The 26,234-nt window shown below is 39.8% G+C and overlaps 1 protein-coding gene across 2 annotated transcripts; it reads left to right on the top strand.

Moving 5' to 3' along the window:
* The first annotated feature begins 1,964 nt into the window (after window positions 1-1,964).
* On the top strand, window positions 1,965-24,887 carry rnf103 (ring finger protein 103). Of its 2 annotated transcripts, XM_076149219.1 has the most exons (8): window positions 2,623-2,663; window positions 9,388-9,451; window positions 9,949-10,097; window positions 11,135-11,250; window positions 21,561-21,983; window positions 22,078-22,210; window positions 22,398-22,484; window positions 23,170-24,887. In XM_076149219.1, the coding sequence occupies exons 2-8, from the start codon at window positions 9,433-9,435 to the stop codon at window positions 24,202-24,204; spliced, it is 1,962 nt and encodes a 653-aa protein (XP_076005334.1). In that variant the 5' UTR covers window positions 2,623-2,663; window positions 9,388-9,432; the 3' UTR covers window positions 24,205-24,887. The 2 variants fall into 2 exon arrangements, with proteins under 2 accessions (XP_076005333.1, XP_076005334.1); XM_076149218.1 differs by lacking the exon at window positions 9,388-9,451 and having other exon boundaries at window positions 1,965-2,663.
* The last annotated feature ends 1,347 nt before the right edge of the window (window positions 24,888-26,234 follow it).

Here is a 26,234-nt window from a genome sequence, read left to right as displayed (position 1 = left end):
TGTGAGTTATGTGGACAAGGAGAAACAGTATAGGATGTTATAGTACACTGTAGAAAGTATGAGGAAGAAAGAGGATGTATGATTCATAAGCTCAAAATAAAAAATGCAATTGGATGTAATCGATATTTTCCAAACAGGCTCAAGAAGTAAGAAATACTTAATTTTGTTTGGACTTGTTAACAATCAACTAAATTGATTGAGAATATATAACGGTTGTGGTTTTTTTGTTTACAATACTAGTCACCCATAAAGTTGGAATAATTGTTTATTCCAACTTAATGGGCGACCGTGTATTAATTTCAACATTGTGATCCACACTCCATAACAATTGGTGGTATGCACCAATAAGTTGTTTGCCTACCGCCAATAAATATCAAGAAGAAAAAGAAGACAAGGACACGGATGTCTCTTGTGCCACCATCCCATTCCGCCAGCAATTTACTGAAATAAAAGGGCAGTTTTCCATCCATCAAACCATTTAGTTTTTGTTAAAAGATCCAGCTAACCAGCTAACTTACTGGCATCATTTAGCATTAAGTAACAATCAGTTAACAAGTTTTCCAATCTGATTTTTTAGGTAGAAGTGTCATGTCATATACCTGTTATTTCATTACCCTCACCTGTTTGCCAATGCAGATGTCAGTCGAATACAGTACTATGAATGGTAAGGTCTGCAATATTTGATCTTTCTTAGTCTATATAAGTCTTGAGAGAAACATTCAATCCACATTATTGGAGGTTTACCTGCATCAACCCAAGAAGAGTAACATCTGAGAATTTCATGTTAAGCTGCTGCTAAGTAGATACATTTCGTTAGTAATGTAGAAGTTGGAGGGCAAAAACCATCAAAAACAAAAGTAATGGGACTCGAGACCAAGTGTTAATAAACTTTATTCTGTGTCTCCATTATGGAACGGAATAGAATGTCTTCATTGCCAAGAACATTTTTAAAACTTACCAGGAATGTGTCCTCTGCATACTAACTATGTAGGAGTAATGGGCAATGTACCTACAAGATCGTAGGACTAGCAACACTGATGTCATCTGAAACTCTGCGGTTACATTATGTCATTTCAACATATCCTTTGCTGGCTCTGGTTAGTTGCTGTCGCTGTTTGTGTCATCCCTTTGCCTTATTCACATGTATATTACACAGCCTGGTTCTCTTTGTTGTTTTAGTTCTCTTCTTTATCTTTGTCTTTTCTTTTCTTCCCCTCCAAATGTATAAAAATAATCCCCACAACGAGATGTGTTACACACGTTGACCCATGTAACAGAACCGTGACAATTGGGTTACGCAATTATCACTTTGGTGCAGAACACATTTATATATCAGCAATAACGTTATTATTCACCACCTGTACAACCCGACTATATCGGTCACTGGCTGTGTTGTGTAACTGTTGCTTTGTGTCCGTATGCACCTAATTCACATGTGTATCACATTACAAGAGTCCAGTTTAAAAGTAACAAACTCATTGACAGAGATTTCAGAATATGCCATGCAGAGGCGCTGCCTAATCCTGGCTATGTTATCATGGCCTGGCAGTTAGCAAAATGTACTACGCACAACATGATGAACATAACTATATGGTGAAACATGGCCCACAATGTTGTTTAATGAAAACAGGACGCACTGATGCCGTCATTCGAGTGGCAAAGTTGTCAACAAAAACGCTTGCAGGATGCTGAATAGCTCAATTTGGAGATTCCGCCTTTCGACATTGAGATGAACGCAGCATGGCCGACCAAAACAAGCAGAACGTCATTGCAAGATGGCGACACAGAATGTGAGAAGCGTCAGGATCTTCCAACTCAGAAAATTGACATCCGTCTTCGAAGGTACTACAAATGGTGTCCTGGGCGGTGGGTCGCCAATATTCACGAGTCGCCCCTGGTTCGCCTAGAGACAGTTTGCCTCTTGTACGCGTTTGTTTACATGCGTGAGGTGGAGCCGGAAGTGTTGCGATGACGTCAGATCCTCGGTTTGCGCCAGCTGATCATTGCAAAGTTAAGAGTCGTCATTGTTTTCATTTAGTGTGCAGAACATTTTGGACTATAACGTTCAAGAGGCTCGGAAATTGCAACGGACAGCCAGCTACAACGTTTCCTCGTGTTTAGTCAACACGTTCGCTTGATACAATCTGTTAGGTCCACAATCTAGAACCACTTGTGATGCTAAGCTAACGACCTCGTCGAGCTGTCGGCGCTAGCCTTGGATCCGCGGAAGTTAACTGGTCAATCGGTGGAGGATTCTCTTAGCAGACTAATGGTGGTGGATAATGGTTTGACTAACACTCCGATTTAACTTTAATAGTAGTTACATCCGAAATATTCCGGTCTGTTTAGCTTCACGGGGAACGAGGTGCAGTCAGTGTCAGTGTCAGAATTTCTCCTTTATTTGCCACCAACGGCCTCGTCGAACCAACGTTTTAAGATGTGGTTAAAACTTTTTTTCCTGCTTTTATATTTCATACTATTGTTTATGTTAGCGAGGTTTTTCGAGGCGGTAGTTTGGTACGAGACTGGTTTATTTGCAACTCAGCTAGTGGATCCAGTTACTCTTAGTTATAAGAAACTGAAGACAATCCTGGAGTGCCGAGGATTGGGATACTCTGGACTGTTCGAGAAGAAAGATGTCAGCGAACTAGTGGGGAAATCAGGTGAGGGTTGACTTGGATCTGAAGCTATTATTGCCGTATGATTAATATAATTCTAGTTATTGTGCTTCAGTGGTGAAACAGATATTATCCTATTGGAATACAGATAACTTCAAATAGATTTCCTGACAAGTTCATAGTTCTTTCCAGAGGAAAAGAAAGACTTAAAGGAAAAAGAAGATAGTCGAAGGCTTGACTTCCACACTGACGCAATCAATCTGGATGCTTGTCAGTGGTTTGCATATGCAGTAGCTGAGGCTAGGCTACAATGACCCAGTTGCAATAAATTGAGTAAGACTTTAACCTTCATTTATGTTTGACTAAAAAAATATCTGTTGCCCTTTATGGTGTCCTGCAGAGAGGCATTATATCCCTCTTGTTCTTTCAACTTCTTTTGCCCATTACCTGATACCTTCATAATACCAAAGCCGTCTTGTCTTTCCCAACATTAACAACATTTTCCTCTGCAATCTTATTAGCAACTTTACTTGAAAGTCATGGCACCCTCATAAATCAATATGACGTCCACTTTCTCTATTATGAACCAACAATATAAGATCTGCTGTAGAAGTTTAGAGTGAGAACTTGATGTCCCATTCCACAGAGCAAGTAAAGAAGCTGCTGAATGAGAACATATAACAGATATAGATTGCCAATAACTGTAGTAAAAACTGTCACTGAATGTTAGTCACTGATTTTAGTGCCGTGGTGTGACTTGATGAGCTGAATTGCCTCCAGGAGCTGCAATAATCACACCTAACTTAAATTATGCTGCATTGTGGAAAATTGCAATATTTTGGTGAATTTGCATGAATGAAAAGTTTATACATCATGATCGAAGTTTATCTTCTAATATTCTAGGATAGCCCATGGATATTGAAAACCGTAATTCCTTTGAGGGGACATCCATAAATATTTAAAATCAAATCTCTGCTTTTTCTTTTAAATCCAAATACTGTATATTACTATTAAACTGGTTCATAGCTATTTGAACTTGAGATACTGGACATGTAAAAAATATTTCCTCTCCTCTACATTGTCAAGTCAACTATTTCTACAGCCCAATACCACATACAATGTCTCAAAGGGCTTTACAGGCCCATAACATCAGGAAATTCCAGACTCCGCCCAAAAGAAAAAAGAAAGACGCATCAGGAGAGGCAATTCCCAGAGAGATTCCCTCTCTATAAATGGCTGGGTGTGCAATAGGAACGTCCAGTGAGATTGTGCAAAAGAACAATAAAGCATACAAAAAGGTAACAAACAGTCATGCATTGAGAGAGAGAGAATGATATAAGCACAATGCAAGGCAATACAATGTAATCCTATTAGTGACAGTGTCTATCCTGGAGCAGCAGGTCATGCAGTTAGTTAGGAGAGCAGTCCAGGTATGCAGGTAGAAGCGATGATGATGCAGGGGGGGCAGCTTGGCAGTCCGGATGGTAAAGTGTTAGTTAGAGATGAGATAATTGTAGGGTGGGAGGAGTATGCCATGTTGGAGAAGAATGCAGCATCATCAGCAAAAAGAGACCAACTCCATGATCAGGAGTTTGAAAAATGTCATTCATTGATCCTCAGTAATTGAATTAACTCCCCCAACACCTTTCTCAATGATCAATTATTGATGAAGTTTTTGATCCAGCTACATATTGTACTCATGGTGCCTGCGTCATGCAACTTGAAAAGAAGACATTCTCTCCTCTTAGAATCCTCTGCATTTTTGCTGTCCAAGAATACCCCGACTTCTAATATCCTAAAACATAGTGCTTTCAATTCTGAATCAATTTTGGAATTGGATACTATTTTTATTGAAAGCATTTGACATGACAATAACATACAGTTATACATCTTTTGTTAACAGATTTTTGTTATACAGAGAGAAGGGGATAATGAGAAAGAAAGAAATTTTGGAAATATTAGGACCTAGGAAATGTGATACATGTGGACAAAATGAGACAAAGAACTGGTGACTTGGGCTAATGCTTAATAAATTCGGGTTGTATATGGATAATAGCATTGTTGGTGATCGGATTTGGACAAAATAGCTCAGGAGTGTCCAATAATTATCTATTATCATTGAAATGTTCCCATGCCTTGTTTGGAGTCCACCAAAATTAGGCAACAAATACCATTAATTAAATTGATTGGGCTTGATTTAGAAATCACACCTGTCTATATAACTTCTGTAGTTCACAATAAATGTTAGTGCATAGCAGAGAAGATAGCTGAGGTGAACTCCCAGTTAGGACTGGGGCGACACTTCAACGTAGTCTAAATGATCATGAAAATACGTTGATTTGCATAAAGTTGTGCTAACGCGTTGCAATGATGTAAGATGGCTACTCCAGGGAAAGGTGTACATCCCATCAGAGAACAGCTTGTCTCCCAGCTTGTTCCAGATAGATTGAACATTTGCAAGTAGTATGCTGGGTAGGGAAGGGCAATGTCTTCTGGCCCACTGGCTGATCCGAACTCGGGATCATTTCCCCCGATGTTTTCTTCTACATTGTCATCACACTCAGGGGGCTTGTGTCCGTAGTTGTTGTCGTCCTTGTCGTTGACATTAGCATGGAGGTTCTCTTCAGCCTGCCTTTGTACAGTAAAGAATGTCATGATCTTCCACACTGCTACATGTCCATTATTTGACATCGCAGTGGAGGTCCCTTATAATTTTTCACTGGGTGAGATACGCAACTGATAAATACCCTTGCTGGGAGTATATCCTTAACAAATGTGATCCAAGACTGGAGTATTTGGATTTCCACCTTTGCAAGCTTTAAATTGTTTGACATTTTCTATATTTCTTCTCCCTTAACACTTACTTTTATTTCCCTCCGTCATTTTAGCACAAATGCGATTTAATGACATCTTTCACCACATCCATGTTTGGCATTTTCACTCCCACCAGATCAATTACAAAAAAAATCTCAATAAATGCTACGTGGCGGGGCATTTTTTCACACCAACAACACTTATTGTTTACATGTACAGTTCTTAACTGTTGCCAAGCTGAGTTGCCCAGGCTCTCCTGCGACCCCCTGGGTCACTTGTTAACTTCCAATATATAGCACGGTTCACTCAACATTTCAACACCACAAAAAACGTGTGCTTTACTATAACTATCTTCAGATCTTAAAACCATGAACCTAATATCCAACTCACTTTGAAGTGCTACTTCTCACCCTTACGATTACTCTTGAACAAATCATGCAGCAATCTACTCCTGCTATTATTTGACAATAGGTACACAATAATTTTTTAAACATATACACAGTAGGTAAAAGGATAGACAAGTCATTCAGCCTACACAAAGGGAAAAAAGTACTTGTTTGGTGAGGAATGAGCGCACCCTTTTGAGCCAATCACTGCAACACTTGCAGGACATACAAAAGCTTAAGCTCTAGTTTTCTTTTAAGGTATATTCTATTAGTTTTCACAAATTACAAGAAGAAATAATAATAAGCCCAAAACATGGTAACAATAGGTAACAGCCTCTGGTCTATAGTCAAGTCTATTCAGTTTACTGTACGTGCTGGGCTTTGTAAGCTGTCCACTTCCATTGTTGTATGATGCTTGCAGACCCACCAGTTTCTTGTGTGAAGTTTCCCCTGGCTATTTTAAGATTTAAGATTTTTTTAAGATTTAAGATTTTTTAAAGATTTATTTAAGATTTTTATGCCGGGTTTAGCAAGTTTGCTTGTCATCTCATAAGCCCCTCACAACCCAAAGAGAACCTCAACATTTTCATTTCTGCTACCTCTAACTCTGCCTCCTGTCCCTTCCTAAGTGCCACTGTCTCCAAACCATGCAACATCGCTGGTCTCACCACTTGTACACCTTTCTTTTCATTCTTGCTGATACTCTTTTGTCACACATCACTCCTGCCACTTTTCTCCACCCGTGCCAACCTGCTTGCACACGTTTCTTCACCTCTTTTCCGCACTCTCCGTTGCTCTGGACTGTTGACGATGGGAAGGATGGAGAGAGAAATTCAGCTTATGGGCCCCATCCTCTTAACTACACTCACACTATCACTGACCAAGAGTGGACAGAGTCTATCTAAGCCCTGAACTAAACCTGGGTTGGCTAATCACTCTCCTGCAAGTAGGAGACTCTGCTTCCTGTCCATTTAGCCGTTTCACTGAAATGAGGTGCGTCTTTTCGGTGAGATTTAAACATTTAGGGACCCTGCCTCTTTAATGAGTGCAGGAAGTGCGTTCCAGAGAAATGGAGCGCATAATGAAAATGCTCTTTTTCCAACGGTCTTTGTCTTGACCTTTGGGATGACAAGCTGGCCTGCCTGCTGAGATCTTAAAGATAGCGCGGGAACTTAAGTGGCAATGAGGTCAGAAAGATACACTGGAGCTAAGCCATTTAGTATCTTATAGATAAGAAGTAGGACCTCAAAGTCAGCCCTGGCACTGATTGAGAGCCAATGTAGCGATGCTAGGACTTGCTAGGGAGAGTCTTGTTGCAGTGTTTTGAACAAGCTGCAGTTTTTTTCAGGGCAGAGTTCAAGCCAGAAAAGAGGACATTCCAATAATCCAGCCTGGAGGTGAAAAATGCATGAATTAGCGTTACAGCATCTGCTTTGCTAAGGATATATTCAGAAGAGCTTGTTAGTGTATTGTCCTATTCTTTATGATTCTCTGTGAACTGAGTTGTTCCTGTCAAATGCACTATAATAATAAAAATGATAGGTTTGATCAGACTTAATTAGCAAAATCATTAACTTATCTTCAGTGACATTACTTTGCTGGAGAAAGCTATACTGCCTATGTTTGACTCGTTGTTAGGGAACCACCCCCCAAGTAAATGAATTGATTAATTTGGGATGAAATTAATCAAACCCAATTTTTATTAAATTAAGCAAAATCAATCTTATATCAGTGTATGTAAATGTGTGTTTATTACTAAGTAAAGAGACTGACAAATTAATAAATGCAGTATTGAAATGAATGTGTAGCAGAATCAACAAATGAGATGTAATGCAATTTAATGGCAGATTACAAGTGACAAATGAGCAATTGTGTATGATGGGAAGGGAGAAATTAACCTATTGGGAAAAAGAAGAAATTGTCAAGTTGTTTTCGTATTAATTTAGAGCTAAGTGACACCAAATCTTAGATCATTTCTTTAGATATTTCACCAAGTCACAACAGATTACCCAGGAGTGAGGAAATCCTAGCAGGGATCGTTCCTGCTTGACAGTGTAGAGCAGGGGTGTTTATGTTCGGGGGGCCACATTCAGCGCAATTTAAACTCCGAATCAGTAATATCATAGCATAATAACTTGGATGTTAATGGACAACTCCCAAGATTTCCCTTTGTTTTAGTGCAAAGAAGTACAAGTACACATTGAAAATGTTTACATTTAATGAGGTATCTTTTATAAAACATTATGAGCAACCTGAAGTTCCTTGAGAAAAACAAGTGCTTATTTCAACAATAAACATAATAACAATTCACTTTATATAAAATGACTGGTAAAGATCTAGAAATCATTTTAAACAATTTACATTTACAAGCATTACCACATCTGTGTAGAACTGGAACTGAACTGACTCACTAGCCATGGATAACTCCAAAAAAAGTACTGGAGGAACATAGAGATTTAATTTCCGATTGGACAGATACAGTACATCTTCTTTCACTGCCAACGATACAGGGGAGACATAATAATAATTGATAATAATGTGCTTGCTATATGGAGAGAAATTATAGAGAAATAAAAATGGCAAACAACAATCAATGTAATGTTAAAAGACATTTCCAGAACAAATATGCAGCATTTACTGAAAAGCACCAAGCTGGAGATTAATGTAAAAGAGCGATTACGACAGTGCTGCAGAGAGCAAATATAATTTCAGGAAGACCACAAGGAAAGCCTTTTATAGACGGAGATGACATGGAAGAATAATTTACTAAAATATCAGAGTCTATTTTTGATAAACGTGGGATTGCACCACTACCTCTCCACTACACTCACTACCATTAAATTCATACATTGTGGCATGGATCTAGGTGGCTTAGCAGTTAACACATTTTCCACCACAGAGAGATGTTTGTGGGTTCGATCCCCGACCACAGCTGTTCTGTTTGGAGTTGTGTGTCAACCCTTTTCTGCTACTCTAAACAGTGCGGCCCCAATTGACAGATTAGGAATAGCAGTTTTTTTTTTTTTTATTATGTCGTCAATGTCCACTTTGCACTTCGCACCTGGGGCCGGATTGGACACTCTGGTGGGCCGGATTTTGGTGGGCACCCCTGGTGAAACTGAACAGCAAGCTTTGTCCGCTGGTTTTCCCAGCTAGTCTTGGGGTTCACCAGGGTTTTCCTTTTACAGAGTAAGTGTAAACTGGTGGACACGGTTTTAGGAGGTATCTTAAAGGTTGGTGTTGATCAGGCTCTGAGTTAAAACTGAGGTAAAACTTAATTATTTGAAGGAATAACTTCCATACATCATACATGTGAAATAAAGGCAGTATTTCTATAAAACAATTCTCCATAACTGCATCTTGGTGATTCCCTTGTGATCAATACCTTAGACTTGACAGTATTCTCATCGTTATTGTTTTAGTTGTAATCCCACCAGTGTGAAAGAGCAAGTAAGAAGCATAAATGCTGTCTGTCTTCAGCCGATAATCTGTAGTGTTGGTAAGCATATCCTCCAGGAAATCAAGTGGATGTCGCTGCTATCTAAATATCCTTGCCCTACCTTATACAGGGAGAACATAGAGAGATCCATCAACAGTATCCTGCAAGAACAGTAATGCTGTTTTCCAAACAAGGTGATTTGTCATGAGGCGGTATTTAAAAATTTGCCAGGCTAAGCTACAACAAATGCTCCAACTGCTCAGGACCAGGATTGCAGTGGAGCTTAAGTTACTTTGGGGACAGAGTATGATCAGATGTGAGGCAGCAAAAAATGTGAGCCTCAATTTAGCTGACTAATACCTTAATCTGGCTTCATAATACATGCCTCAGGTAACCAGGATATTGGTTACGAAAGTTGATCAACTAATGAATGCTTTTAGGAAATCTTCCCTGTACTGAAATGAAGTGAAATCCATAGATATAGAATTGCATGGGTAGGTCAGATTTCTACCAAATCTTGTTCACACCGGACCTACCTAGCTACATAGCCATGCTTTCTGCAATTTTCAAGTCCCATTTAGATGGGTGCATTTTTATAATTTTGGTTGAAAGTTCTTATGGTTGGTTACACAATTTGGGTCTGTAAGGGCTTCTGTTACAGAAAAGACCATGACTTTTGATTTCTCCACAGGAGAATTGACTCAGGGGGAGCTGTACTCGGCCATCAAGAAAGAGAAGGAGCAGACAGAAGGAGGAGGGGCCAGCACCACACAGTTCAGTGGAGAAATGCACTTCTATGAATTAGTGGAGGACACCAAAGATGGGGTATGGTTGGTTCAGGTACGAGCACTCAAAAACAGATGGGGAGTTATATACTGTATGACAGAATGGTAAAGGTCATTATGTCACATTCTGCCTTCTGCCTGCCTGTTCAACTACAATCAAAACTGAAACATGTAATTAAGTTGTGTTATTTACCAGGAGGAAAGCTTCTATGACCAGTAATATTACACATATGCAACCAAATATGTTGCACTGATCACATTCATCGTATCCTTGTAGGATATCCAACCACAGGCCTTTAGTTCACCATTTAACATAAAAGTGAACAGCAGTGACAAGTGGGTATCAAGTCATTGTTATCAATTAAGTCTGGTCAATGAAGTCCAAGTCAAGTCACAAGTCCTTGCACATTAAGGACAATCCCAAATTTGCTTTTACAGTGGAAATCCTCGATCAGTCCACACACGTTGACAAAACACTACATCTAGTCTGGGTGAGTTTAGTAACTCATTCCACCACCATGGGACCACAAAAGAAAAGCTAGGGATTTAGGGTCTTGTTTTGGTGGCATGAGGTGCAATTCCTTGGCTGAATGGAGTGAGCGTGAGGGACCATAAATCTGAATGAGAATTAAACGAGTGCAATATTGGTCACTGCTTTGTAGGTGACCATCAAGGACTTGCACTTGATATGAGCAGGGTTTCGTAGCCTATGAAAAGAGGTGAAAAGCAGAGTGACGTGTGCTGTTTTGGGTTTGGGCATTCTGGATAATTTGAAACGATTTAAATGCACATGCCAGTAGACCTGCCGATAAGGCATTGTCGTAGTCAAGGTGTGAGAGCTTGTGCTGCATACTCAGACAGGGAAAGTCTGATTGTCCTGATGTTGTACAGGGCAAATCTGCATACGGAAAGACTGAAGCAACGTGTTCTTTGAAGGTTAGTTGGTTATAAACTGTGAAGATGGCGGGCCTGGTCAATTTCTGGGTCACAAGGGTCACTGAATTAGGGGAGATATATAAATTGTAATCTTTGAAGTGCAGCTCATTTCTGTTGTGTAATTTCTGTCTCCCATTTTCCTTTGTGTAACTGCAGGTCATCGCTCAAGACCGCGAGGCTCTGCTAAGTCAGTCTAACTGGGGGAAAATGGTCCAGAAAGTGTCTCAGTTTGGGATCAGAACTGGAACCTTCAACTGCTCCAGTGACTACAGGTGGTACAGGGCCTTATTTTCATCCCACAGTAACAATAACAAGTGCAGTCACAGCAGAGAGAGTGAAGGCATATATACCAATGAACCTGCAAATTGATAATTTAGCAAAGGTATGCATAATTTGCAGTGGCAAGGAAAATTTGGAACGGCATATTTTAAATTTCTGCATTAAAAACTCTTCAAATATGTATGGTCCTGATCTTAACTAAAGTCACAATGATGGACATACCCAAGTCTTAAAAGTTACCAAATGCAATTTATGCAACAGCAGAACGGAGAATCTGATCTGTGCACTGGCAGCACTGCGAGGTTGGGAGGCACCTCTCACGAGTTGCAACAATGGGACGCTAAGCTCATTGCAATGTGCACTTTTTGCATAAAAGCAGCCTTAGAGCACAATAGAGCTTTCACTTAGTACATTTGGGGTACTTTGGCTCCATCTGGCCTATCGTTACTACAATCTTTGTAAATAGCTTTGCTTTGTTGTATTTCAAATCTGTTTGATACAACTGTTGTGAGGGAGATGTAGAACAGTTGCATGGCTTTACATGGTATGGAATTGCTACTTGCACTTGAGGTGCAGCTCAATGAATTAGAATATCGTGGAAAAGTTAATTTATTTCAGTAATTCAATTCAAAAAGTGAAACCCTCATATTATAGATTCATTACACACAAAGTGAAATATTTCAAGCCTTTATTTGTTTTAATTTTGATGATTATGGCTTCTGCTCATAAAAACCCCAAGTTCAGTATCTCAGAAAATTTGAATATTGAAATTTTCAATATTGAAAAAGTTTTTATTGTCACACTCAATCAGCTAATGCAGTGTCACACCACCAAAACTTTTGCGATTGAACACAACACTTTTGTTGACGGCGGGGTGCTCACGGCCATATTCTAATTTATTGAGCTGTACCTATATATGTATTGGTTGAAGGCCGGAACATTATTATTTTTGTTCATGTTATCATTATTTTTATTACGGCAGAATTGCCAGAAAACAGATTCTAGGGCCCAAATGGTGCGACTTTGGAGGATAGGTAAAAGGAGTAGGAGCTCTAGCCACACCTATAAAAATGACAACCATTAGGCATCCTTGAGGGAGCACTTTAATGAAACGAAACATGGTTAATAACTTGCTAATTGTAAGGCCCTTGATTTAAATAACCTATATCAACACATTTAGTCAAAAGAGCTGCAGCTATTGTCATAGGCCACACCCATTTCTGCAAAATACTTTATGCCTTTATTGAAGTAGTCACTGGATTTTTGACTAAGAGACATGTAATTGGTTCTTTGGAATGTCTTGTTAAAAATGATTGAACTTTTGTCACAGTGTACTTTTTGAACAAAAATATGTTTCTGACTGATAGATCCTCAAATGACGCTTAAGACACTTCATCGTGATGTTTCAAGTGTCCCCCTTAGATCTACCCACCCGAGGTGTGTCATAAGTGGGGCTATAATGAATGGAATGCATTTTGGTCCATAACATGTTGTGCAAGCTTAAACATGATATATTTTGGTTCCTTGAATAGTGATCCATAGCGTCATTTGCTATATGCCATGTCCATATGCACATTATAGTTTTTCAAATAGTGTGAAGTTCATGTCACGGGAACCTACTTTCAGTTTTTTTGATTGATAACACATAGAGTCAAATATTTCAAGCCTTTATTTCTTGAAATTTTGATGATTATGCTTACAGCTAACAGTAACGCAAAATTCAGTGTCTCACAAAATTAGAATATTGCATAAGATCAATCAAAAAAGGATATTTTAAACAGAAATGTCAGGCTTCTGAAAGAATGTTCATTTCTATGCACTCAATACTTGGTTTGGCCTCCTTTTGCATGAATTCCTGCATCAATGCGCCGTGGCATGGAGGTGATCAGCCTGTGGCACTGCTCAGGTGTAATGGAAGCCCAGGTTGCTTTGATAGCGGCCTTCAGGTCATCTGCATTGTTGGGTCTGGTGTCTCTCATCTTCCTCTTGACAATACCAGCAAACTCACCTGACCTGAACCCCATAGAGAACCTATGGGGTTCAGGTCAGGCGAGTTTGCTGGCCAATCGAGCACACCATGGTCACTGAACCAGCTTTTGGTACCTTTGGCAGTGTGGGCAGGTGCTGGCCAATCGAGCACACCATGGTCACTGAACCAGCTTTTGGTACCTTTGGCAGTGTGGGCAGGTGCCAAGTCCTGCTGGAAAATGAAATCAGCATCTCCATAAAGCTTGTCAGCAGAAGGAATCATGAAGTGCTCTAAAATGTCCTGGTAGATGGCTGCACTGGTTCAGTGACCATGGTGTCACTGTGCTTGATTGGCCAGCAAACTCGCCTGACCTGAACCCCATAGAGAATGTATGGGGTATTGTCAAGAGGAAGATGAGAGACACCAGACCCAACAATGCAGATGACCTGAAGGCCGCTATCAAAGCAACCTCAATGCCATGGCGCGTTGATGCAGAAATTCATGCAAAAGGAGGCCCAACCAAGTATTGAGTGCATAGAAATGAACATTCTTTCAGAAGCCTGAGATCTCTGTCTAAAATATCCTTTTTTGATTGATCTTATGTAATATTCTAATTTTCTGAGACACTGAATTTTGTGTTTCTGTTAGCTCATCAAAATTTCAAGAAATAAAGGCTTGAAATATTTGACTCTATGTGTTATTAATCTATATAATATATGGGTTTCACTTTCTGAGATGAGTGACATAAAATATTGGACTTTTTCATGATATTCTAATTTTTTTTAGATGTACCTGTATACTCCTCACTGGCTTTGTTTCAATACCTAGTGAACTTTAGTTAGCATCATAAATCATCATATGCTTGTCACCGCCATGATGGCTGTCCCAATTTTTAATTACCACAAAATTGTTATTAAGGATATAACACTATGAAGCAACAAAAACAGTAATTCAATTTCTTCAAGGCTCTGGAATATATGTAATGATCTAAGTCAGTGGTTCCCAAAGTGGGGGGTGCGCAGAGCTATTGCAGGGCGGAGTAGCGCGGGATCGGAAGAGGAGCGATATGAATAAGTACAGCCTCAGGTAAATGACTGATATACAGAGATAGATAGGTAAGAGAATGATACTTCTTCGTCTCGTTTTATATCGTCCCCCCATACACACAAAAGCCTACTTGCATATGCTCATAAAGAAAATTGTTGAAGAATTGAGGAGTTTATTTCCATAGATAAGTGGATAATTAGATAAACAATTCCACAGGCATCACATTTTGTGTTTTTGGCCTGATCATCATCATTTTGAGGTCAGGGTTTTTTAATGGCTAGATTTCTTTATTGATATCCTATTCTGGCTTTTAGAGAGAGAATGGATGTAAGTGTCTATGCAAATTCGCCACGGAGACTTACTGAGATGGAGTTATCAGTTTATTACAGCCCCGGTTCACTCTGTACCACTACATGCAGAGCAGGAAAGATTGACAACTTCTTCAGGCTTGTACCATATCTTTATAGCCTAACTAGACTAACACATGGTGCCTCTCAACTTTCTTGAGACAACAAGCTCGTACATCCCATGTCAGATTTACACCTTCTAGACCAGGGGTCGCCAACACATACCGGTAGCTTGCGACCTGGTTCTGAGTAGCTTGCGAAAGGTTCAAAGAATACGTACATTTGACAACACTTGGTAAAGCTGTTTCAATTTCTATTCAATCAAATTCACAAACATTCCGCCCCCTTTTGTCACAAAAGGATTATAAACCAATCAGCTGTCAGTCCAACACGACAACACGACACGGCTGTCAAGTTTGGTTGCGCAACACCATAACATTCGGCTAGCAAGCGCACGCCGGATTTAACGATGACCGCCCCGAAAGAAGGCAACAAATAGAGGAATTCACCAAAGTCCACAGCAACTTTTCACAGGACTTTCCGGCTGCTAGCAGGGCGTGATATGTCTTTCGGGAACAGACCGGCTCAAAAAGTCGCCTCTTTTTTAGGTGAACGATGGCAGCCAGTTACGGTCCGCTTTTATTTTTTCTGCAACTTAATACAAGTCAGAATGATAGGATGGTTTTCTCCGTGCCATGAACAACGGGAAGGCTGAATGTTTGAACTGATGTTGTGCCGTTCGACCAATTCACGTGAAGACAGAACAATCATAACATCAAGCAGGGAGGGGCAGGCATGCTGACGGTCTACTACAGGTACAGAGCAGGACAGAGAAAAGCAGTGATGAGTGACAGCTGGAAAAAAGCAGCATTTGGATGCATTTTAACAATTGTGACAACATAAAGGCAGAATGCAGAATGAAGCCGTCACATGGAGCAGGCTCCACAAAAAATTTTCACAGACATGAGAACTTTGCATCCAACAGTTCAGTTGGGAGAAAAAATAAGCTCCACCTAGGCTCTCAATCCAGTCTATGCTCTTCCAAACAGGAAAACAAAAACATTCCAAAACTGTACGACAGAGACCGTGCTTCACTGCAAGAACATTCCACAACTATTTTAATTCCTCATGAAAATAGTACCACACACTCTGTCATCTCACTAACATCAGAACAGACTGAATGCATGTGAAGTACAGATGATATGGGAACTACATGGAATTCCCTGAATTAAAGGGAATGTGAAGGGAAATTGTGACAGTAATATGTGGACAGACATAAAATGTGAAATATGAAAGATATAGCATTGGTAAAATAGTAAAATAAGTAACTAATAATATAAAGAAAATAATGAAAATGTTTACAGAAAAAAAACAAGCTTATGTTGCTGAATTGAAGTGTTGGATATCAACATTTTATAAATGTTCACACAAAAGACGCTTATACAGCTGGTTTGGGTGGAGAATCAGCCATGTGGATAAATGTTACTAATAATGTAAAACACGAGTAGCTCACGGACACTTTTATTTTGTCAGAGTAGCTCTCAGAGACAAAAAGGTTGGAGACCACTGTTCTAGACTTAGGGGCACAACAGATAAGAACTCTGGAGACCCATATATAAGAAAGAGAGAAAGGGGGGAATAAGTTCATCCTCATCATCCAAACACATCTCAAACATATTCATTTCACAAACATTCCACATGTGTAAACATCTTCAACTTCCAGGCCACCGCTATGAGCCTTAAGTGTCAACACCTTAAAAACTCGTTAACGCTGTACCACTACAAGGCCAAAAGAACTTTTTGTTCAAAGATGTCAGGAGACACCGTAAATGTTCCTTGGTATGGAATGAGAAGGATTAAAAACTGCATCTGAGCTTTATTGACAGTGAGGTTATTGTCTATGAGAGATGCCCCATCCTCTGTTTGGGCAGATGGAGCAGAAAGATAGGCAGAGAAAAGATGCAAAAACTATGCAAAAGGATGTTAAATATTTTGTTTATTTACCTTGTAATCTGAGAATTGCATTTGAAATATTGAGAAAGATGAACTTATGAAGGCAGCTGAATTATGATATACAGGTGAAGTACAGGTTTTGAATATTATTCTTGTACATTCTCATACAGATCAGATGTTTTAATTGTTTTTTTTTTCACCACGGACCAATCTGAGGATAGCGAGCAATTGTCTCCTGGATCTGCTAGGATAACTACTGATGGTTGAAAAAAACTTCGAGAATTCCTCGTATTACATGTGAACTTTAACATCTGCAACTACAAGTGGTAAGACCAAGCCCCTCCAGGGCATACATTTGAAGCTTTGCTGTTTTGTTGTTGGACCTAAAGATTTCAATTTCATTGTTATCTTGCTATCTAAATCTGTGAAGACTTTATATTTTCTTGATTAATACATTGTTTAAACTGAGTGCATTCTGTTGGCTCTTATTGCTCATCCATTGGTGCTTCAGCCAAACTTAATGATTGGTCCTAATGTCCCGACAAAATACTGTGTCACAAATCCATAAATTTGGAAACGGTGTTAATTTACAGTGCTGTGAAAAAGTATTTGCCCCCACAGATTTCTTCTGTTTTTGCTTTTTTGTCACACTTCAACCTTTCAGATCATCAAACAAATATATCAGACAAAGATAACCTGAGTGAATACAAAATGCATTTTTTAAATGATTTCGTTTATTAAGGGGAAAAAAGCTATCCAAACCAACCTGGCACTATTTGAAAATGTATTTGCCCCCTAAACCTAATAACTGGTTGTGCCACCCTTGGCAGCAACAACTGCAATCAAACATTTGTGATAACTGGCAATGAGTCTTTCACATCGCTGTGGAGGAATTCTGGCCCACTCTTCTTTACAGTAATTCAGCCACATTGAAGGGTTTTCGAGCATGAACGGCCTATTAAGTCATGCAACAGCATCTCTATCAGTCTGGACTTTGACTTAGGCCTTGTCTGCTGAAGGTGTCTGATCTTGTTTTGTCATGACCATAACTCTCACCACCCCCATCAGACCTCAGTTACTTTGGTTCCACCAGCCATGGTAGGTGCATCTGCTGCCTTGTCCTGCCATTTGGAAGACCTCTACTAGCCTGGGCACTTCTTTGGGCTTAAGACTGTGGTCTTTGATCCAGACTTGCATGTCCATGTTCATCATTCTTATAAATTATAAAATGTATAATAATATATTCTTATAAATAAATAAATTCTCTGAGACTGTTTTGATCAGGTTTGATCAATTTTGTGAGGAGCAAATTGAGGCATTTCTTTTTACAGCTCACAGATTGTCTTTCCTGAAAGGTTCTCTGTGGTACAACATTTTAGAATGTATGTGTTTATAGCATACATCTTAAAGAGTCTTTGACATCCATGGCCACAAAAGCACTACAGGCTTTTCCTGTCAACAAAGGTACTAGTCGTATAGCACATGTAGACTCTAGTCATCTGCACACTGCTGCCACTCTAAGGTTGTCAAAAAAATCAGCATCTTCAGTCAATGGGTGCAGCAAAGGTTTTTTTTAACCCTGAGGTAAAGTTTTTTGAAAACTGCAATGGAGTGGGGGTGGACCCCTTACTGGAAGTTGCTGTTTATCAAAGAAAAGTGTACATAAAAAACTGCATGAAATAAAAGTTAAATAGAATGCATATATTAATCAGAGGCAGCAGTAAGGGAAACATTAGACAATTGTGTATTATACACTCACCGGCCACTTAATTACGTACACCTGTTCAACTGCAGCAGTAAGGGAAACATTAGACAATTGTGTATTATACACTCACCGGCCACTTAATTACGTACACCTGTTCAACTGCTTAACGCAAATATCTAATCAGCCTATCACATAGCAGCAACTCAATTCATTAAGGCATGTTGACATAGTCTAGACGACCGGCTGAAGTTCAAACCGAGTATCAGAATGGGGAAGAAAGGTCATTTAAGTGACCTTGAACTTGGCATGGTTGTTGGTGCCAGACGGACTGGTCTGAGTATTTCAGAAACTGCTGATCTACTGGGATTGTGCGTGAAAATCCCAGTAGATCAGCAGGGTTCACAGAGAGTGGTCAGAAAAAGAGAAAATATCCAGTGAGCGGCAGTTGGCAGTTCTCTGGGCAAAAATGTAGTGTTGACGCCAGAGGTCAGAGGAGAATGGCAGGACTGGTTGGAGATGATAGTAAGTCAACAGTTACTCAAATAAACACTCCTTACAACCAAGGTAAACGGTGAACAGAAGGTTGAAAAGGTTGAATTGGACAATAGAAAATTGAAAAAACATTGCCTGGTCTGAGTCTTGATTTCTGCTGCGATATTCGGATGGTAGGGTCAGAATTTTAACAGCATGAAAGCATGGCTCCATCATGCCCTGTATGGACGGTTCAGGATGGTGGTGGTGGTGGTGTAATGGTGTGGGGGATATTTGCTTGGCACACTTAGGCGCGTTAGTACCAATTGAGCATCGTTTCAATGCCACAGCCCTACCTGAGTATTGTTGATGACCATGTCCATCCCTTTATGACCACAGTAACCCATCTTCTGATAGCTACTTCCGGCAGGATAATACAGCGTTCCCAACATGGTGGACATAGTGTTGAAGTAACCAGACAAGTAGTTGTGTAATCTGGTTCCAGAGAAAAACATGTGGCTTAGGTTACAGTGTGGATTAAAAAATCTATCACATTCGTGCTCCAATCTTTTCCCTGTATATTTTGTATTGAAGCGAGCATTTGACATGACAGCATACAGTTATGGGACATTTTTGAGATCGTTTTTTATACAGAAAGAGGTGGGAAAAGAGAGAGACAACAAAAAGAAAGAAGGTAGTATATTTGTTATTATTATTGCTTTTTTCAAAGGGATGGCAGAGAGCCAAAGAGGGAGAGAGAGAAAGGTGAACTTAGACCCTGAGGCAAAATAGGCAATATAATGTTCAAGTAAATTCAACAGAAGCAGAAAGCCACAGCAGTCAAAGCTTATGTAGAAATGACACAGTAGTGTGGCCGCAGAGTTCTGGTTGATATCAGTGTTGTAAGTTTGATTATCTCGTAGGTACAGTTTTTACAGGATGACATCATACAACAGTGCAGGCAGCTACAGATCACTTCATAGGCTGTGGAGGGAGAAAAAGAGCAAAAGAAGAGAAAAAAGGGAGAGACACAAGGAGGGGAAAGGAGAAAAACAAAAAGAGAAGTAATCCCACCAAAAGACCTGACCCACCCCCCACCCCAACAGTCACACAACCCCACATTCAGACATCTCCATCCTGGCCCGCCTGCGATAAAGAAACTACCGTACTTGGTGTTCAAATTTCCAGTCATTGGACTGGTACAGCCTGTAGATATGTAAAGTAGGAAAGAAATGGTTGCCATTTGTGATAGAACTTATCAGTGTGTCCCCTCATAGTGTACTTGATTTTCTCGAGTTTAAGAAAAAGCATCATATCCACTGCAAAAGCAAGCACCGTCTAGCAAGCAGAGAGGTGAAACTGATAATTTCTTTTTGTGCAGTGTTACATTGGCCTGAGTTGGGTGTGGTTCCAAAGATGGCAATATGGGAAAAAAGGTTGAAACTACTTTCCCAATATGGTGGACTTTGTTTTGAAGTAATCAGACCAGTAGTTGTGTAACCTGGGGCAGATATGAAAAAATATGTGGTTTAGGTTACATTGTGGATTCAAACATCGATCACATTTGTCCACTGCCTCTGTGTAAATTTCAGACAATCTTGATTTGGAGAAGCGGACCCTGTGTACAACCTTAAACTGATGGAGAGCGAGACAAGCACACAATGAGACAGTGTGTAGTTTGTATATGACTTTGTCCCACCAGTTCGATTGGTCCCCTAGGTCCAGGATGCGGTGGTAGATCTCAGAGATGACCCCTCTTAGTGGTGTCTTGAACGTAAGCAGTTCTCTCCACATTAGTTGAGGGGGAGGGGAAGAGAAGTTTTGGAAGTTGTTGGAGGCAAAGTGTCTGATTTGGAGGTACTTCCATAATTGGTGTGCAGGTAATCTATGTTGTGTTGACAGACTGGAGAAGCTGAAAATAATAAACATTCACAGTCTGGGTTTTAAAAATGAGTGGACCTCTGAGGTAAAAACTTCTCTCGCTGAATCAATTGCAACTCCTACAAAATTCACTTTTTACTTGCTACTCTATATACAGAAATACACAGACATCTCTGCCAAACCAGGACTGAACAATAGCTGACGTTCAGCAAGTTGACATCAAATAGTACCTTGATAGTAATTTTCACTGCCATAGCAATATGTACACAGAGGTCTAATGCTTGCCTCCCAAACTTGAAACTGCCAAAAAGCTTTTTGGCCATGTACCTGCACAGTAATGCAGCCAGCGTCGGTTGTAATAAACAAAATCACAACATCAGAGCATGATCAAGCAGGCTTAAAGACAATTTCTGTAGACTCATCTATTGGGAGAACTGCCTCCAATGTGCTTTTGGACGTCCACTCTTTTTTTTTTTAAACCAAGACTGTGAATGTTTACTTGTTTTCACTGATTCTTTTTTTCTATTTTTGTGACTTTGGTAAAAATCAGACTGTATATGATGAGAAGGGTAAAAAGAAAAAGAGCATGTGTGAAAACTATACCAGGATTCACTTCTCTAGTGTAGTTTTCACACATCCTCCCTGTGACAATAGCATTACAGTCCCTGCTTCTATTTAAAATAAACATCTCAAATAAATCAAAAGGTGTAGTCAGTGCTGAATATAACTGATCTGACTGCTGAGTAGCAACACACAGGCTAATACTTATGGTACACATTTGCATGCTGCCACTGCACTGTACCTCTATAAATGCTTAGTTGAGATAATGGTACATTCAGTGTACTTACTGAATTTGGTTTGAAAAAAAATATTTTTATTGCTGAATCTGGATGCTTGTAATAAGTCAAACTTATCTGTGTTTCTTGTTAGATCATGCATCAAGCGACGCTGGCAGCGTTCAACTCTCATCATGTCTGTTCCTCAAACTTCAGCATCCAAAGGCAAAGTCATGCTGAAGGAATATAATGGCCATCGCATTGAAACTGAACACATTTTTCGCTGGATGACCTCACATGTAGCCAAGCGCATCAAAACTGTGCATCAGTCTAACCAGCTTGTAGACGAGTGGCGATCTGATCCCACCCATCCTGTGAAAATGTTTCTATTTGCTCGTCTGTCTCAGCCTCCTGCATTTTTCTCCTCACTGTCTGTCAAATTCACGGGGAGAATTGAGTTTATCTTTGTTGATGTTCGTCACTGGGATAATCACAGCTGCCTATCAGAGATTGGTGTGACACAGACTCCTGCCTACATCCTTAAGATGCCTGAAGGGCTTTATCACTATGGCAACAGGTAATTATTTCATATGTAAGATAATCTTGTGGTTTAAAAGTCCGGCTCTGTACAGTTTTCCTCCTGCTTCTTCTCTGTTCTCTTCTCTCTGCAGTACTGGTGAATTCCTGTCTCTAACAGCCATGGATACTTTTCTGCGTTCAGTCCAACCTGAGGTCAATGATTTGTTTGTCCTCAGTCTGGTTCTGATAAACTTGCTGGCCTGGATGGACCTTTTTATAACACAGGTCATTATCTTCTCTTAGCTTGTCTTTGCCACAGCTTCAAGGCAAAATACATTAATTCCTGCCTTTGCCCATCATGAAACAACTTTTGCACATCTGGGTTTCATTTTTTATATATAATTCTGTATTTATTGCTTTTCAGTTATTCAGTTTTGATAATACTGAATTATTTAATGTGTTTATTTATCAGGGAGCGACTGTGAAACGATTTGTTGTTTTGATCCGAACACTTGGAACATTCAACTCCATTCTGCTGGTTACCTGGCTTCCTGTTCTGGTAGGGAATCATCTACACCAGATGTTGTTTTTAACAACAGGCCTAATGGCTTCAAATGAGATTGATATTCCCTTTTGGATGCCGTTCAATGTCCAAACCATTCCATGGTATATTCACGGAAACGGAAATGCAGCTGGTATAACAACAATACATCAAAAAAAGCATGGACTCATTTCAGTTGATGTCCAATAAAACAGAGAAAGCAAAAGAATCTGCAGTTTCCCTTCTCACTGATGGAAGTGGAAACTGCTACATAGAGACCACTGCATGCTACATTCCCTTAATTTCTCAGGTAGTCACAATGCTCACTATACCAGGCCATGCTTGAGGTCAGAAATAATTGCAGTATTCTTTGTTCTACTACCATCTGGTAATCAATATAATTAACTTTCATTAAAGCCAACTGTAGGAGGAAAGAGTCTTTACTCTTTGTAGGGGCAAGACCTCCCAATGAGTTAATTAATAAATTAGCTTGGTAGGAAATTAATCAAACACTCAATTAAGACAATTCAATCAAATCAATCTCATCAGAAGTAGTGAACTCTGTCACATTAACCCTTTGTACTCTGCTTTAAAGAAATGTTCACAAATGTTGCATGTTTCACAATGCTGTTAAAGTAAGAGTAACAAATCCCAACAAAATAATAGACCCTTAATGTCTGTTTGATCACGTCATCCCTTTCAGGCTCTACTTCAGCTGCCCTACCTGGACAGTCTATATGGTTACAGCCTGAAGCTGCTTCGTTGTGCTGATACCACAGCACTGGCCAGCTTGGTGAGAGCTGACTGGACCTTCTACTCGTCACACCCAGCTCTCTTCCTGTCCACTTACCTGGCCCATGGTTTGCTGATCGACTACTTTGAGAAGAAAAGGCGTTGCGTCAGTAGGAGCCAAGAAGATACCACAACTAATCTTGAGTGGTTGACCAGTCTGTGGGATTGGTACACCTCATATCTACTTCATCCAATTACATCACTGCAGCAGGTCCCTTTCAACCACTCAGATTGGGAGGATGACCCAAACTTTCTATTTGAGCAGCTTGCTTTCCCTGATCTTTGGCTACGACCCTTAATAAACGTAGATTACATAAAAGCCCTGCCAACCTGGAGGTTCAGAGCTGTACACCAACAGAAAGGGGAGGCATCTGGTATAAGGGCTGGTGAAGAAACAAACACCTCAGATTCAGACAGAGATTTTAGGAAGCAGACTTATTCACCGCTTCATGACCACAACAGTTCTCCACAAAGCACCAACAGGCAAAGTGCGCTGGTCAACCAAATAAGTGAAAAACCACATCAAAATCAGACCTTTTGCTGGGACAACAGACATATCTCTGTTTGCAGCAACTTGGTCTTGGAAGGGAGTAAACACATCCTTAGTAGCAATTGCCCGGAAGCCTGTGATGCTATTGCACAACCAACTGTGATGGTTGAGGATGAGTGTATCTGCCTCCATCAGCAGTGTGATTGGTCTGTATGGCCTTGTGACATGTTGCACTGCTCTGAGTGTGTGGTCTGTCTGGAGAACTTTGTTATTGAGGAGCTGTTAATGGGTCTACCCTGTGGCCATGCCTTCCACCAGCAATGCATTGTTGTTTGGCTGACAGAAGGCAGACACTGCTGCCCTGTGTGTCGCTGGCCCAGCTACAAGAAGAAACATCAGCATGCTGCCCAAAGTAGCCCTACTACAGAACTGATGAATGAACCTGCATTTTCTTAACTTTTGCTACTCAGTAGCACAAGGTACACAGGGCAGTGCAGGTGTGTGGCTTAACCTGTTGAGAGTCTAGAACCCTCTCTCCTCAGGGGAAATATCTGGCTTCAGGGTAGATGTGCATGTATAGCACCCTTATTTTGCCACAATACAGTAGTAGATGGTGCCCATCACCAATCTGAATTCCTGTTTCTGGCAATAAACCATGGCCACTCACCATCTTTCCTCTGTAATTGTGCTTTCCAACAGTTACATTTTGGAAGATATCAATTCACACAATGTTGTCTACACAGTGGCGGGCCGTGCATTTTACACCTAGGCCTTCAGTGATGTCCTACACAATCCTACCTTAATTATTCCACCTCTTAATACCATCATTATAACGCCATGGCTCTAGAAACTATACAATTTGACAGAAACGCAGTATGATCGGGCGTTGCATCACCAACATAGTCAAGTACAACAGAGTTATATTAACATTTCCGAAGCATTTATGATCAATAAATCCGCATTTACAATAAAGAGTGTTAAACTACCAACTTTAAGATTGCTTGGATCGCCAGCGTCGGGGTTGGCCGCTCTCTTCTCACAATGTCTAGCTTTTCTTGAAAAGTTTGTTTTGAAAATGGCGTAATTATATTTGCGACCAAACCGATCTCTTCTCCTCCTTCAGCCACTGTGGGTTGAAACAGCTTGTAGAAATCTACACAAATTAGCTTGTTCAAGTTCAGTTTGCTAGCTCTGCATAGCTCTGCCTCTTAATAGTGTGTATCCAATCAAAAGACACGCATGTGCTGACGTTATCGTACGCCTGCTAGCTGGCCCGTAGTAGCCAACTCGAAATCTGATAGTTTTGTTTGCGTTCACTTTAAGCCACAAGCTCTGCACTGTTGATTCTGAAGGCCTAAAGGCAGATTTCATGGACCCTGGCAACACATTAAGGCTGAAATATGATTGGATAAAAGCTCTAACATAAAGCCCAGCCCCCTCCAAATCTTGTTCTGAGGCTGGAAGCAGCGCAACCAAGATGAAAGCTATGAAATGAAGAGAATAGACTATGGGGAATAATTTAATACATATTTGTGGAAAAAATATATCAAAATTAAATTGATGATGTTTAGGCCAGCAGAGAAGGCCATGCTGGCCCTGACGGCCCGCCACTAGTAATACAGTACAATAAAAACATATTTCAAGGTTAAGTTTGCATGTTTTTACAGTAACTTTATCTAAATTTCTTGCAACTCTTGCCAATACAGTTAAGCAAATTGGCTGGGTGAGATTTCTTCATGTGGTCTTATGATTAGGCAGTACTAGTACTAACTACATAAAACACAATAAAATTGTAACTGAATTGTAATTTTATTTTCAGATGTTTTTATAATAAAGGAATTGTATCAGATAAACAAGTCTAGAATTTGATAGCTTTCCCAGTATTGCCAGTCTTTCAATGGTCGAACCAATAAAGACAGTTTGCTATTGGTCCATGGTGTGAATTCATATTTCAGAAATTGAAATGACACAAAAGCCATGCAGGTTTACAGTACTTCACAACCACTGTTCACAATGACCGGAGTCTAGTTATTTGAATTGTTGTGATTTGTAAGTGTTGCACTAAAGTTTGCCCAACCTAATACCTACCTACTACCCTATCTTTTTTGTTTGTTGCAGCAAAATGTCTTTCCATTGAACAATACTTGAATACATACTTACAATACTTAAGACGGATCATTGAAACATTTTTAAATAACTCCAAATTATAAAGAATATATATGGGTATATACAGTATAAATATATTTTTATATATATACACGTGTATGTATATACACGTGTATATATATATATATAAATATATATGTATATATATATAAATATATATATATACACATCATCTATCCATATCCATCACAATAATTTTAGCCCACAACTCATTGAGACAACTCATTGAGAGCATAAAACAGGCGTATGGTGTGTGTGTGATTTTATTTAAAAGTTCAACGGGGTTGAAATGCAACAAAATACAAACTTGCGTGTCATTA

The sequence above is a fragment of the Genypterus blacodes genome, unplaced genomic scaffold (genome assembly GCF_046128005.1).
Source record: "Genypterus blacodes isolate CSIRO-AG114 ecotype Tasmania unplaced genomic scaffold, CSIRO-AGI_Gbla_v1 ptg000044l_1, whole genome shotgun sequence".
In the NCBI taxonomy this organism is placed as follows: Eukaryota; Metazoa; Chordata; class Actinopteri; order Ophidiiformes; family Ophidiidae; genus Genypterus; species Genypterus blacodes.
The sequence above is the reverse complement of the archived record's forward strand: the minus strand, read 5'-3'. Positions and strand labels throughout refer to the sequence as shown.

Excerpts from the sequence above, each read along its gene's own strand:
- rnf103 (XM_076149218.1), top strand. The coding sequence starts at position 2,438 with ATGTGGTTAAAACTTTTTTTCCTGCTTTTATATTTCATACTATTGTTT. Across the intron at positions 2,664-9,948 it reads CGAACTAGTGGGGAAATCAG|GAGAATTGACTCAGGGGGAG; the intron begins GTGAGGGTTGAC and ends ATTTCTCCACAG. Across the intron at positions 10,098-11,134 it reads ATGGGGTATGGTTGGTTCAG|GTCATCGCTCAAGACCGCGA; the intron begins GTACGAGCACTC and ends GTGTAACTGCAG.